Consider the following 16,219-nt stretch of genomic DNA (forward strand, 5'->3'; position numbering starts at 1 on the left):
ACTTGACAAGAACCGGGTTCAAAGATCTGATTGTCAGATCACTATTTTCATTTCAAATACTTTTTTGAAAATTGAACAGAAGCCTGCTCTTGCAACACTGATAAAAAGAGTCTGTCATTACTGAAGCAGGGGGTAAAAAATAACACTCATGGAAGAATCTGGCCAAAGATTACCATGACAGCAGCCAGCTGTTTCTGTTCTAGGAAAGAATACACCCTTACTGGGCAAGAGGTTCCAGTTAGCCTAATTTTGATACAAACTGGATCATTGAGTTCTACATTTTATGCTTTCAACATGTAAGTTACAGCTGAGCCAGAAACGTCAATGAAACAGATGGGACCTTATAGACCCCTCGGGCTTCCTATCTTTCCTTGCAAAGGAAATGGGACTATGAATTTCAAAAAAGACTCAAAAATAGTATCGGTACTTTTTATTTTAACAATTGAAAAAGTTTAGCCCAGATTGACAGCTAAATTACAATAATAGGTGTTAATTTATATTCAAAACTCTGTTTGAAAATGATAATACAATGTGGTCTCTTGGATGATTCCCAGGACATAAAAAGGATATTAGTGGGAAAACTGGTGAAATTCAAATAAAGTCTGGAGTTTCATTATTAGTTAAATTCCAATGTTGGTTTCTTAGTTGTGACCAAAGTGCTATGGTAATGGAAGATGTTCACATTAGGGGACACTGGAGGAGGGATCTATGTCAACATCCTGTACTATCTTTGCAACTTTTCTATAATTCTAAAATAAGTACAAACTAAAAAAGTTTACTTAAAAATGAAGAAGCCCTGGCTGGTGTGGCTCACTCAGTTGGTTGGAGCGTCATCCTGTATTCTGAAAGGCTGTGGGCTCATTTCCATACCTAGTTTGCGGGTTTGAGCCCCAATCTGGGCAGGTACAGAAGGCAGCCAATTGATGTTCTCTCTTGCATTGATATTTCTCTCTCTCGTTCTTAAAATCAATAAGCATATTCTCAGGTGAGGATTAAAAATTAATAAAGAAAGAATAAAAATGAAGAAAAATAACAAAGCAGTTTGGTCAAAATCTTACAATAAATATTTAGATGGTGAAATATGGGCACTCATGTTTTTATATTTCTTTGATTTGTTCATTTTTTCATGACTATTCATTGTTACAGTTTAGACAAGTACAATAAACATTATAAAAATGTTTGTCTTTCTATAATTTAAAACACATGATTTCTAATAACCTATCAAAAGGAGAAAATACAAAGGCCACCTGATTTTATTTAAAATTAATAAATAATGGGTTCAGTAGAAGCCCATTTAAAGAACTCATTTTCTTGCTAAAGATGCTTATCTTTAGGTTTTTAAAAATTAATAGATTTCTATAAATTTAAGTTTATAATCAGTAAGTATAATTAATGATGAAGTGAGGTGAGGGTTCAAAATATGGGTCATCATGGTTCCATTTGTGAAGAAATTTTAATGAGTAATATTTTTAAAGGCAATCACTTTAATAATTAAAATTAGGAATATCTCCAAATACACTTTATGGGATTTAAAAGTGAATTTTTGGTTAATCTGAGCCATTTGGCAATTCTTTGATCCTGGATTTCCCCACATTTCTGCTATTTTACTATAATCAGAAATTATCTTATGAAACACATGAAACTTAGTAAGACTTTTATTTGAAATACAACATAATTAAGAAAAACAAACTGAAGCCAAAGTAGCAAATTTTAAAATTTAGTAAAAGCAGCACTTACCCCTGGGAGGACTGGAAGTAGTAGCAAGTGAGAGTGAGAGATGATGGTGGTCCCTTCATCTACTGCTGTCAGTTTATAAATATTCATCAAGCTATATTTTTGAAATATGAGCCCTTTATCATCTATAATACTAAAAGTATAATATGCTAATTAGACCAGACATCTTTCTGGATGTCCTTCTGGACAACCTTCCCGACGAAGCCGGGGCTGTGAAGGAAGCCTGGGTCCTGGGTGCCAGAGGGAAGCCAGTGGTGGCAGCCGGGGGAAGGAAGGCCTACTCTTGCACGATTTTCATGCATCAGGCCTCTAGTATGTAAATAATACCTCAATAAAAAGGAAAAGAAATTAAATAAAACCATTAATCCATAAAATTTTAGTTAAAGAGGTTGCTGAATATAGGAGCTTCTCCATAAGTTTTCAGTTCAAATGGTGTCTACTTGCTGCACCAAGAAGGTCTGAGGCAAGAGGTTCCCAACTCTCCCATGGCTCTAGTCTTGTGATCAGGCTTATTCTTTGGTTAATTGGTGGCTTTAAATGGAAAGTTTAAAATTTAATAACTTGGTCTCTAAGTGAAACATGGAAAAATCCCCCCAGCAAAATAATTCCAAGTCAATCTTTCTCGCTTCAAATTGAGGCCCAAATCCATCAACAGATATTAAAAGAATACCTACAGATACAAGTGCCATGATAAGTATACAGGAGAAGAAAAAGGAGCCAAACTGCATATCTTCCTACTCTTTAGTTGTGCAGACAGACATATACAAATGAATAGATGACAGTTTTCCTAGATGATATGTAATTTGTAGCAAGTGCTGAGGCAGTGCTAGGCTTGCTGGTGCTGGGGAGGTTGGGCTTTCTAGACCAACACACTAAAATTTACTTATAAGTGGTATATACACACAATAACATTGCAGTGGCTGATGAGATTTATGTTGGATTTATAAAAAATAAGTAACATTCTGGTGTATTAGTTGGCAATATTTAGCTATGAACTTTTTTGACATAGTTAAAAAATAATGGCACATTGTCATTGAGAAGTATATGTAGAAAGCAGAGTTCTAGATAAAAAATAAAAATAATATTATAATTCTGTTAACTATAAATCCATAAATATGTTGCTGTGGTTTACAAACAAGCATGAGATCAAATGCTATATCATTTATTTTAAATGATGTACATTTTTAACTGTTTGACAAGCTATTTGAAAATGCTAAGATTCCAGAACAGCAACAAAACTTTTTTAAATTAACTTGGAAAGAATAGTGAAACCTACACTTAAAAACACATGTCTTATTGGGAAATTAAATTCAGTATTTAATAGAGATATTAAACATTACTGAATATATAAATTAAACAGTGTAAAAATTCATTTGTCTCCTCAGTTTTAAATTCCAAGAAAATGTTAATGATCCCAAAGTGTATATAGAAAAGTAATAAATAAAAACAAAAGTGAACACTTTGAAAGTAAAAGGGACAACCAAAGGTTTTTGAGCCTTCCTGAAAATATATCAGAACTGGAATGGAAACAAAAAAAAAATGAGGAAAGCTGCATAGGTTCAATCTGCATAGAATTTTCTCAATCTGCAGAACATTCTACCAAATAACAACAACAAACTCAGAGTTTCAGACAACATTCTTAAGTATATTCATTCATTTTAGAGCTGTACTAAACAAAAGGACAGTGCCTAGAACAACAGTCCAGCTGATTTCATTGACAAGGAATAGCATATAGTACCTGTCACTAAGCCTCTTATCTTCAAACCTTCCATCTGAGATTATTAATGTTATGAGTATACAGAGAGAGATATAAAGATATATAGAGATATATACTATGTACAATATATATAGATGCATGATATATCTATATACATATATACTATATACTACACATATATATTATATACAGAGGTGGGTGAACTAGGTTTACAGCTGTGAGTACGTGAAACATAGTTTATTATTATTGTATTATTTTCCATACAACAACTGTAAACCTACCTTTGCCCACTCCCATGTACTATATTAAAGGTCTATAAAAATTGGAGGCAAAACATGATGACAACAATGATCACATCTGGACTGTGAAAACTGGGTAATTTTTATTCACTTGGTTAGAATTTTCTGCTATTCTCTAAGCTTTGTAAAAAATTGCAAATTATTCGAGGACATTTTTTCATCAGTATATAATTTTTTGTGCCATAAAAACACATATACTATGTAAGAACATGTGCATGGAAGGAGTTTTAAAATATTAATAGAGAATATTTGGGGGAGTAAAACTCAAGAGTTATTGATTTCTTATTCTATTCTTTTCTTCTTAAGTCTGCTGAGCCTATGTCCTCTTTGCAATGGTAAAGTTAAGGTTTATTTTTAAAACTAATCTGTAGAACCAAGGGAATACTTGCACATAAGGTTAAAGATGACTGAGGCATCCTGATCCTACTAGATAGTGAAGCTCATTACATTATACATTTACTTAAAATGTTTTATTTAATACAGATAAACAGATTAGCAAATCAATGAAAATGAGTCTCCAAATGCATTCAACTACATATGAGGAATTTAATATATTAAAGTAAGCTTTCCATCACAAACAAGTTAAAAATATCATCTAATAAATTTGGTTGAGATATTTAGCAGCAGTTTGGAAGGAAAACATTGTAGGAAGGGAAAGTCAAAGCTAGTATGACATATTCTACCTAAGTAAATTCCAAAAAGATTAATGAGTTGAATATCAAATTAAAACACTAAGTTATAAAAAAAAGTCAAAACAGCAGAGAATAGAGTAGACTAAGAGGTTGTTAATAAATGTTTTTAGCTTTGATGTATGAGAGAAAATCAAACGGAAACGTTTATCACATTAAAATATACAAATGCAATATCTCTGTACAAGTTTTAAAAAGCAGCACAATATTGTGAAAATATTTACATCAAAATTTTGATACACAATATGTCTAATATAGAGTTTATTCAAAGTTATAAAACATAGAAGAGACAAATGAGAGAAGTTATAAATAACAATTAGCAGAAGATAAAATTAGAAATTATCAAAATATGTGTAAAAATTTTAATTCTTATTTGTAAGCAAACAACAAATTAAATTTGAGATACTGTTTTACAGGTACTAAACAAGCCAAAATAAGTTTTAAAAAATAAGATGCTGTAAAACTGTGGAGAACTTGTACACTACATTTTAATTGCATTTATAACTCATTTTGAAAACAATATGGCAAAAGGTAGCAAGGGTGATAAAAATGAATATCCTCAGACATCCCATCTACAGAATTTATGTTGATCATATAATTCCACATACACAAAAGAGATTAGCACAAAAATTTTGGTGTATTCCATTATAGTAAAAAAAAGGGGGGGGAATGATTATGTTAAATCACTGCATAATGAATAAGTTAACATAGATGTGTGAGAATTACTCAGCAATTGGGGAAATGCTTAATATATAATGATAAGTGGATAAAAAATACCATGTTATGAATGCTGTATTTTTTTCAATTATGTAGAAAATACAAATGATAAAATGCAAAATATGAAAATAATTGATGTGTTAAAGTATAGTATAAATACATTTCCTAGTTTAAAAATATTTAAACCCAATTGTTTCTGATAATTAGCACAAATATATGATAACCAGATAAAAATATGGTTTTATGAAATAAAAATATTTTTTATAAATAAGACATTTAGTGAAAAACAAATGTACAGTCAAAGCATTGATTGTGGTGTGTGTGTGTGTGTATGTGTGTGTATGTGTGTGTGTATGTGTGTGTATGTGTGTGTGTGTGTGTGTGTGTGTGTGAAGAACACCTAGTCTCTATGTCTTTCACACATTTCTCTTCAGAAGTACAAATATGTATAAATAATTACACGTGTTGTTTATCTCACAGCCACTGCGAAGATGAAAGGAAACAGTAGGTGTGACAATACTTATCCTAGGACATCCCTGCCTGGCACATTCATTCTAGGTGCTCAAAAAATGTTCCTCAATACAAAGTCAAATAATGCCAAGGGTTTACTAAATTTTGATATTAGTAAACACGATGCAAATGTTCTTCTTCATCTTTATGAAGGAACTAAAACTGAGCATTTTAGGAGGCCCCACCAAATCTTAGGTTTCAGGAGCCTTTAAACTTCCATGGAACAAGTGGAACATGAAGAAAGATAGAAACCACGGATATGTATACATTGCAGAGAAGCTTTAAAAATCAGTGTGTCTGTGTGTATAAAATAAACTCTGTTAAGCACGAAACAAAATAAAGGACACACACCTGCTTCGTTTGATTTCACAGCGTGCCCTCAGGAAATGCTTGTCTGAAGCTGAAACTCCATGACCCAGGTGGACAAGCGCCAATTCTACGCTAACATGAAGTGCTTTTTTTTCTCTGGAGAGATAGGCAATGCTTCTGACACAGGAGTGAACTATTTGATGAGAAATATGTGCCCCCTGTTCCTCCTCAAATACTTCTATGCACACAGGCTGCTCATTGGAGGACAGAACCCGCTGTGCAGCCTATTGAACCTGCCGGTGCTCGGGCTTGCTGGAAAGCCACACCTGGTGGAGACGGTCAAGTTCGCAGTCCCTAGGCTATGTCCACCTCTCGCACCCCCAAACCAGTGCTGCCCTCCACGCCTGTGGAGGCTGGATCTCTGATCCCTCAAGGCTTCTGTGCCGCAGACATACCTGATTCTTCTGGACCCTGAATGGCACGCCTCTTCCTGATGCTCCGACTGAAGTTGCTTTCTTGCGCCGCTGGTGGTGCAAAGATCCCCTAAGAGCAGAAAACACCCAGGTTATGGCAACGATGTCTGAGGAAGGAGAGGCAGCACCGTGCGGAGAACTGTGCCTCGGCCTCACCCAGCTCAGCTGCTTCGAACTTACTTTCAGCGCCGAGGTGGCAGCTGGAGCTTCCTGCACAGCTGCCCTGGGGGCTGCTGCTCCCGCCCGGGGAGGGCCTGGCAGCTGCTCAGCTTGGTGCTCCAGCAGTTCCTCCCGGAGGCTCTTCAGCTCCGCTTGCAGGGCAGCCACTCTGCAGAAGGACACCACCGTGAGGCAGCAGGACACCAGGGCCAGCAGCAAGGTCAAGGCCGGCAGCGAGCCATCTCTGGAGAGCCGGGCAGAGGGGCTTTCCTTCTGGGGGAGGAGGGAGACACACTCCTTCAGTTTCATTTCTTCTCTTCTCTTCAGACCAGGAGAGAGGCCTGCCGGCTTCCCTTCTGTGGAGTCATTCATTTCACTCCTTGGACTTTGAAGGTTTGGGTCTTCAGAATAAGTGACCACGGGGAATGGGTCATTTCCTGTTATCTGTGTTTGTTGATGTCCTACATTGACTACAGCGGCCAGCTTGGCGCTTGCCCTCAGGAGAATTCTCCTGAATTTTCTTCTCCCCACAGGGCTGCATCTCTGCCCCTACGTGCAATAGGTCTTCCTGGCATCCGCACTTCCAGCCGATTGCTCAATCCGTCTTCCTCATTTCACTTTCAGTTTTTGTAAGAATTGTAATGACATCTCCAAACATTCAGACACACACGAGTCCCTTAAATCTATTGATTCTATGGAACTTAGGGTTTGAGAGAACTTGTAAGCGACATGAGTGTTTAAGGAGCTCCCCCTTTGGCATGATGAGAGAACTGGGTCTGCTGGGGCCATGTGGCTTTGCAGGGAAGGGGGAAAAGAAGACGCAAGTTCCTGCTGGTGTAAGAAAAATAATTAATGTGAAGGTCAGATAAGTGAAGTGCCCTAGCGTTGAACTGTACTCAGCTGGAGAGTGATTTATTAACAGCTCTCGAGTAGAAAATAAAATGAAGTATCCTCAAGGGGAGCATAGGAGTCCGCTGGGGAGCAATCTTTCTATTATTATCTTAGCAAAGTAATAAGAAGGATGTGACTGAAATGTGTACGCCTGTTTAGATTTGAGGAGGGTTCTTTACAGGAGGGGGAATACATTTTAAAGGGAAGCCTGCGTCATCTTTTACCTCTGGGACTCACTGCTAGGAAGTCAGTTACCCACAGGACAGCTTGCCCTGAGGAGGTGCCCACCCCTGCTGTTCCCACATCTGGAGCTTCTAGTACCCCTGTCTTGAAGGAGAATTGACCTTACTTCAGGCTCCCAATGCCTCAGCCCCACCATTCGTTGCTCTTTCCCTATAGCACCTTATGCTCCAGTCCACACTAGGCTGCCTCTGCCCCAGTCTAACAGGTTTACCAAGCGACCCATTCAAACCAGGGTCACTTTAGCTTCAAGTCTCTATTGTTAGGCTTGGTGTTGCGGCAAGGACACCCATCCTGAGGTGTTTACCTGGACATTCTCTGGTTTCTGGTTGCTTTGTCTCCAGCACCTACGTATCCTGTAAGGAGCTCACACTTCAATAACTGAGTTACCAAGTACTTGCCAAGGCCTGGTGAGGCACAACTGGGTGCTAAGACCGCGAAGCATTAGCTCTATCTCACCACACATGTCTATGTCATCTTCAAAAAGACAGTTCCAAAAATAGTTTCAGTGAAGGTAAGGGCTCCAGAGCCAGGGTTCAAAAGTGTAACCTCTCTGTTAAATGGGATGATAGCTGTCCCTAGAATTGGTAGTGAGGTTCACCAAAATGTAGAACAAACTACATTTCATATGCTTCCATTTTTCATTCATTTTTACTCATTGCCATTGTCGTGACATGAGATGTTTCTTTCATTCACCCATTCCATGAAATATGTTACATTACAACATCCCACAAGAGAGCACTTGTAAACGTCTGCAAGAGTTTCCCAAGCAAACAGCTGCTGAAGAGTAGGCACGTCTTCACCTTTACCGAGTGTCACCGAGCTACCCTCCCATGTTTCCTCATTGTCTCGGTAAGTGTGATTTCAGCTGACTTACTCATTTTTACCTACTGGGATTATTATTGTTCCCTTCGTGTCCACAAGTCCCAAGATCTTTTTCAATGACTTTACAAAAATAATAAATTATTCTAATCATTACCTTGGTCCTCCAAATGTGCTGTTCTCTAATCTCTCAAGTGGAAGTCTTCTATGAGAGACAGCAAACTCTTTTGGTCAGACATCACACAATACAAGTCTTTTGTCACAGCTCTTGTTTCCATGTCAGACAGTGTTTCAATTTTTAAAAAGCATTAGTTTGGGAATTATATTAAAGCCTTCTGACTGAAAGTAACTGATACTCACTCAAATTATATGTGTGTGTTAATAGTACCCGAAAACGTAGAAATAAAAGAATTCAAGGCAGTGCTAGAAATCAGTTGCTCTCTCTCTCTTCTTTCACTCAGAGCACCTGCTCATAGCCACTGCGTCTTTCTGGGAGTCAACCTTCTTCCACTGATGACTGGCCATTGGTCTCCATATTCTGTTATAAACGTTCTGATGAGAAAGGGAATAATTAATTGCTTTAGCGAATTCCCTCTGCCTTTGTTGCTCTGTTGGGCAGAGAACATCATTGCCGACCCTCTCAAGAGGGAGCCACTGACCACCCACATGCAGGCCATTTTACAACATGTAGCCCACCTTGAGCCAAGCAGTGGGCAACTCTGAACACAGAGGGAGCTAGTGTTTCCTCCCCAGAAGGCAGCACGGAGGCCTCCCCTGACCAGACATGGGGCAGGCAGACTGCCATTTGCATGTCCTCCATGATGAACACACAATTTCTCTGAAGAACAGGTAGAAAACTAAGAGGCACATCTGCTTTTGAATTTCTTATTAGAAGAACAAGAGGAAGTTATTCCATAAATTAAAGATCTATTTCCTGTGAAGGAAATGGTTTGATGGTAATTCAACTGAAATTCTGTTAAACAAATAGCATGTTTATGTACTGAATAATACACCAAACCACAAGTTTATTCATGGGAGGAAAAGCTGCCATACCTGAGCCACAGAGTTCTCTGTCAGTATTTTGCTATTTTTTATCCACTTCTTTTTCTCAACTGGAATGTACAGCATTCTCCTGTAACATAGCTATACCAAATTTAATTAACAAATTGAGATACCATGTTCCTTGTCCCATTCACCCAGGAGTGGGCAGTAAGGAATGTGCGAGGGTACATTTGAAAAGAATTTAAGTTATCCAAGGCACTAAACCTCAGCAAAAAATAAACGTCCACTCTTTGAATGCTTGCTTCTTATACTGACAACTTCACCAATATTTAAGAAGTTTAACTTCTGGCTTAATAATACTAGGAAGAACTAGCGGTTTGGGGAAATCCCTGGTAAACCCCTTTCTTTGAGGAAAAGGTTGCCTTTCATAAGAGTTGTATCACTCAAGCACAGAGATAGTTTTTCTAGATAAGCAGAAGTACCTAAAAACAGATCTGGGTAAAAATGGCTTCTAAAGTACTCAGAATATAAAAAATAGTTTCATTTCAGAAAAAAAAAATCATGTTGTTGTCTGGTAGAAATAGATATGCAATCAATGGTTATTATAGTTACAATGAAACTTGATTTTGAAGGCTAAATGCTAACCATTTGTAAACTTAACTGCAAAATAAGCATATGCTTTTAAAATTATACAACTCTGGTCATTTCCTGTACAAAAAATAATGTCAGTGGCAAGGCTGATTTCTTTCTTAATAGACATATTAAAAAGAGAAGTGTGAATGCATTTGCTGGAGCTTAATTTTTGTCATTGTTGGAAAAAAGGCACTTTAGTAAGAACTTCATTTTCATTCATAAATATGTTCTCAATTTGTTGTACAGCTGCTTTCAAATTTAATGCTCTTGAATGTTAGTCTTTATTTAAGTTTATTTTAAATAAATTTCCGTGTAATCAATGCTATTTTCAATTAGAGTGCAATTTAGTTGTGTCATTCTTTACTTTTATAATAATTATATAAGAATATTTTCATTAACATTAAGGTGAATATGTGCCAGTCAATGCGATCATCTACCTATTTTATAAACATGAATGAACAGCCTATAGAATACACATTGACACACAAGGACACTCATCCTATATAATAAATAGGTAATATGCAAATTGACCATCACACCTTCACAAGATGGCTGCCTACAACCAGGCCGGAAGGGCGGGTTAGTGAGGGACGACCAAATGACTGAACAAGCAGGCTGCATGGGGCGACCAGGCCAGCGGGCGGGCTGTGAGGTTGACCAGGCCAGCAGGGGGCATTTGGGGGTGACCAGACCAGCAGGGGGGGCAGCTGGGGGTGACCAGGCCAGCAGGGGGGCAGTTGGGGGTGGCCAGGCTGGCAAGGGAGGGGCGGTTGGGGGTCACCAGGCCAGAAGGGGGGGCAGTAAGAGGCAACCAGGCCAGCTGTGGGGTGGGGGGCAGTGAAGGGCAACTAGGTCGGGGGGCACAGTTGGGGGCAACCAGGCCAGCAGAGGGGCAGATAGGGTGACCAGGCTGGCAGGAGGGACAGTTAGAGGCAACTAGGCAGGCAGGCAGGTGAGTGCTTAGGAGCCAGCAGTCCAGAATTGTGAGAGGGATGTCTGACTGCCAGTTTAGGCCCGATCCCATACTTCAATCCTATTCATCCCAGGGATCGGGGCCTAAACTGGCAGTGGGACATCTCCTGAGGGGTCCCAGATTGGAGAGGGTGCAGGTTGGACTGAGGGGACCTGACAGCCCCCACCACCCCCACCACCTCCCCCTGGTGCACGAATTTTGTGCACCTGGCCTCTAGTGCTAGTATAATACCTGGTTAGATTCAACCACCTCAAAGATGTTGGGAGAAATGATAAAGTAATCCTACCCATGCAGGAAATATTACTTGTGAAATTCTCTTTACCTTTAGAAATTAATAAAGCAGAGTTTAGTTTTGAAACATATTTTTTGGCATTTCCTTTTTTTACTTGAATTTATTGGGGTGACATTGGTTAATAAAATTATGCAAGTTTCAGATATGCAATTCTATAATACATCATCTGTATATTATATCATGTGTTTTTAATGATTTATTTGAAATTTCATTTATTGAATGTAAGTAGTTAGGAGTTAGGAGTGCAGACTCTGAAGTCAGACATGTCTGTACACCCAATTTTTTGTCACCATCTTAACAGATTATTTCCTGCTCAAGATCTAGAAACTGATTTTGTTTCAATATCCATCTTTGTGTGATGCTGACCAATTGCATACTTCAATCCTATTCATTGCAATGCAGACCTAGTGGCTCCATCCAGTGGCTACTTACAGCTAAGAGTAAACAAATGAGAGGTTTTTAACAATCAGGTATTGTTATTTTTCCTTTTTGAAAAGGGTGACTGGATTTATTCTGGGTTCACATAGAAAATGCAGGTCCATTAGATACATCAATGTTAAAAGGAGGCTCATGAAAAAGAGTGCATCATTTTTTAAGAGAAACACAAGAAAAAGACACTCTTCTTGTTCTGTCACATATCCGCATAGAACAACCTAGAACAGTGCTGGCTGCCCACCTACTGCTGTGAAGTCCTGGCTGCTAGTCTGAGGGTAAGAGAGCAGATCAGAGAAGAAATCTGGGTCTTTAATAGCACCATTGTGCTGTTGACTTAATCACGTTCTCTTATTTGGGGCCAACTTCTTTTTTTTTTTTTAATCCTCACCTGAGGATCTGTTTTATTGATTTGAGAGAGAGAGAAACATCAATGTGAGAGAGAAACATCAATTGGTTGCCTCCCATAGGCATCATGACTGGAGGTGGAACCCACAACCTAGGTATATGCCCTGGCCAGGAATCAAACCAGCAACCTTGTGGTGTATGGACAACACTCCAAGCAACCAAGCCACCCAGTCAGGGCTGGGGACTTCTTATACTAAGTAATACTTTTTCCTTATTCTTTAAGCCAAGTTGGTTAATGCACCCAAAGACATCCTAATTCTGCTAGATTGAGAATATTTATATTCCTACAACTAAAGAACTTTGCACACAACAGTTTTGAATGTTCTTTTAGCATTTTTCCAAATGTCCTTTTAAAAACTACAATGTAAAAAGAAAAGGTCAGCACGCATTGCTAGAAAAACTAATTCATTTAAGAAAAGTCTTATTCTCAGTTCTATAGAGTTATTTTTTGATAACTTCAGTTATTTAGTAGTGTTAGGAAACTTAAGAAAACATCTCTAAAAGTGCTATTATGTGGAGATGTATTTAATGGACCTGCCTTTTCTATGTGGACCCAGATAAATTCAGTCCCTTCTTTCAAAAAGGAAATATGAAATCAGAATTAGGAGTCTCCTTGTAAGGAGTAAATCACCTCAAAGAAAAGACAAACCAAGGGAGGACCAGGGTATTTTGAGAAAAATGCAACTTAAGTGAATCTTTCTTCTCCTTCCTACCAACTTTTTAAGCTATCTATCTTTCCTGAGCTAAACTGAAGGGAGCCGAGAGCCTAGAGACTAGCTAGGCTAGATGTTAGTGAGACCTTGGTTCTAATTGGCCCTACACAGAGAAAAATGATGTGAGGCTTTTCCCCCAAAAGTAAGAATTTACAGTATTGTATATGAGACTGGAGTCTGAGTGGATCTTGGAATGAATGGGTAAGCAGAAATATATGAACTCCAGGGGTAGTTATCATGAGCCCCATATGAATTTGCCAAGTTTCCTTGACCTCTGAGAGCCCACAAAGGAACTAGATGGGTAGAGTTCCTCCTTCTGTCCTTAGACTGGGACAATATAAGGTGAGAAGAGGGAAAGAAAGTCTCCTTTAATGCCTCATCAGTAAACTGCAAGTTTCCCTGCAGGTACAAGCCCTCTGCTGGGGGTTTGTGACTTTGCAATGTGACTGTAGCTCTGCCTATCATAGGACTTTTCTATTTCCTGGTCCACTCTATCTGAGTTAACTTTGAGAGTTGCTTTGACCAGTAAGATATGGCAGATGTGACCCAGTTCAGCTTTCACTCTCTTGGACTGCGTCCCTGAGACTACCATATAAGAAAGTCTGCCTAGCCTACTTGGGGATAAGAAGACACATGGAGAAGCACCAGAGTGTCCCAGCCAAGAGCCAGCATCTACTGCCAGACATGTGAGCGAGGCCCTCTTGAGCCTCCCAGCCCAGCCTGGCTGCCAGAGGCATGTACCACATGAGTGAACTGAGGTGGAACTTATAAAAGAACCACTCAGAAAATCCACAGAATCACAAAAATAATAAAATCATCACAGTTATAAGACACAAAATAAGGGTGGTTTATTACATAGCAACAGATAATTGAAATATCCCACTCACTGATTATAATTTAATAAAAATAGAAATATTTACAAAAGTTGATCAAAGAGTAGATTACTTGATAATGTAAAGATACACAGGTAAAGTTTAAACCAAGGAGGTATGCAAAACTGAAGTTAGAAATAACTACAAAGTGATCAGAATGAAAACAATTTATACTAAAACAGCAAAAGTAATACTCATTCATAAAATTATAGTATTGAAAACAAAGCTATAGTTAAAATACAATGATGTTCAAAAGAATCAAATGCTCATGTGAAGAAATTAGAAAAAGAATAAAATAAGCCAAAATAGTACAGAAAATGAAAAAAAAGAAAACTGATGAAGATAAGCATTGATGATTAATTGTTAGGATGTGAGCACAGGACACATTTTCAAAAATGTAAAATAATAAAGTTGTTTTTAAAAACAATCTGGCAATACCTAATAACACTGAAAACATACACATACGTCAAATCACCAATCTTACTGCTAAGAATCTATCCATGCTGGAGAAAACAGTAAAAAAGAACATAAAATCTCACTTAAGATTAAATTCCAGTCCAGCTAGCATGGCTCAGTGGTTGAGCATCGACCTATGAACCAGGAGATCATGTATGATTCCCAATCAGGGCACATGCTTGGGTTGTGGGCTCGATCCCCAATGTGGGGCGTGTAGGAGGCAGCCAATCAATTATTCTCTCTCATCATTGCTGTTTTTATCTCTCTCTCCCTCTCTCTTTCTCTCAGAAGTCAATTAAATATATTTTGAAAAAGATTAAATTTTATATGTTTAGTCCTCTATTTAGAGCCAGTGAATACTTTATTGTTTTCTGTGCTACTCAAATATAAATCTACTTTTTTTTTTAATTAATTGCTTAAAGTATTACAAAGGGTATTACATATGTGTCCATTTTATCCCCCCGCCCTAGACAGTCCCCTAGCCTCCCCTATCCCCCAGTGTCTTATGTCCATTGGTTATGCTTATATGCATGCATACAAGTCCTTTAGTTGATCTCTTACCCCCCTACCTTCTGCCCCCCAACCCTCCCCGGCCTTCCCGCTGCAGTTTGACAATCTGTTTGAGGCAGCTCTGCCTCTGTATCTATTATTGTTCAAAAGTTTATAATGGTCTCTATTATCCATGAATGAGTGAGATCATGTGGTATTTTTCCTTTATTGACTGGCTTATTTCACTTAGCATAATGCTCTCCAGTTCCATCCATGCTGTTGCAAATGGTAAGAGTTCCTTCCTTTTTAGAGCAGCATAGTATTCCATCGTGTAGATGTACCACAGCTTTCTAATCCATTCATCTACTGATGGGCACTTAGGCTGTTTCCAGATCTTAGCTATGGTGAATTGTGCTGCTATGAACATAGGGGTGCATATATCCTTTCTGATTGGTGTTTCTTGTTTCTTGGGATATATTCCTAGAAGTGGGATCACAGGGTCAAATGGGAGTTCCATTTTCAGTTTTTTAAGGAAACTCCATACTGTCTTCCATAGTGGCTGCACCAGTCTGCATTCCCACCAGCAGTGCACAAGTGTTCCTTTTTCTCCACATCCTCTCCAGCACTTGTCGTTTGTTGATTTGTTGATGATAGCCGGTCTGACAGGTGTGAGATGGTACCTAATTGTTGTTTTGATTTGCATCTCTCGGATGATTAGTGACTTTGAGCATGTTTTCATATGTCTCTTGGCTTTCTGAATGTCCTCTTTTGAAAGGTGTCTATTTAGGTCCTTTGCCCATTTTTTGATTGGATTGTTTATCTTCCTTTTGTTAAGTTGTATGAGTTCCCTATAAATTTTGGAGATTAGGCCCTTATCAGATATGACATTGGCAAATATGTTTTCCCACACAGTGGGTTTTCTCGTTGTTTTGTTGATGGTTTCTTTTGCTGTGCAGAAGCTTTTTATTTTGATGTAGTCCCATTTGTTCATTTTCTCTTTAGTTTCATGTGCCCTAGGAGCTGTATCAGTGAAGAAATTGCTTCGGCATATGTCTGAGATTTTGTTGCCTATGGATTCTTCTAGAATTTTTATGGTTTCCTGTCGTACGTTTAAGTCCTTTATCCATTTTGAGTTTATTTTTGTGTATGGTGTAAGTTGGTGGTCTAGTTTCATTTTCTTGCATATATCTGTCCAATTTTCCCAACACCATTTATTGAAGAGACTATCTTGGCTCCATTGTATGTTCTTGCCTCCTTTGTCAAATATTAATTGAGCATATTGGTTCGGGCCGTAAATCTACTTTCTTGTTTGCAAATTGTTTTATTACCAAGTCTTGTTGCTCAACAGAAACATAATTTTATACAAAAATTTATAAAAGCTGTATTAGA

General features: G+C 38.2%; 1 protein-coding gene across 2 annotated transcripts in view; it reads right to left on the minus strand.

Moving 5' to 3' along the window:
- TNFSF13B (TNF superfamily member 13b) overlaps nt 1–7,167 on the minus strand; it is a 29,762-nt gene extending 22,595 nt beyond the window's left edge. Inside the window, exons 1-2 of one of the 2 annotated variants that reach the window (XM_081083254.1) lie at nt 6,629–7,167; nt 6,431–6,518 (exon numbers count right to left, since the gene is read on the minus strand). In XM_081083254.1, coding sequence (XP_080939380.1) covers nt 6,431–6,518; nt 6,629–6,979 — 439 coding nt within the window. In that variant the 5' untranslated portion in view covers nt 6,980–7,167. The remainder of the gene's footprint in view (nt 1–6,430; nt 6,519–6,628) is intronic. The other variant, XM_081083255.1, reaches the window with a different exon arrangement.
- Nucleotides 7,168–16,219: the final 9,052 nt, after the last annotated feature.

Source organism: Myotis nattereri, assembly GCF_964212035.1.
Source record: "Myotis nattereri genome assembly, chromosome: 2".
Classification (NCBI taxonomy): Eukaryota; Metazoa; Chordata; class Mammalia; order Chiroptera; family Vespertilionidae; genus Myotis; species Myotis nattereri.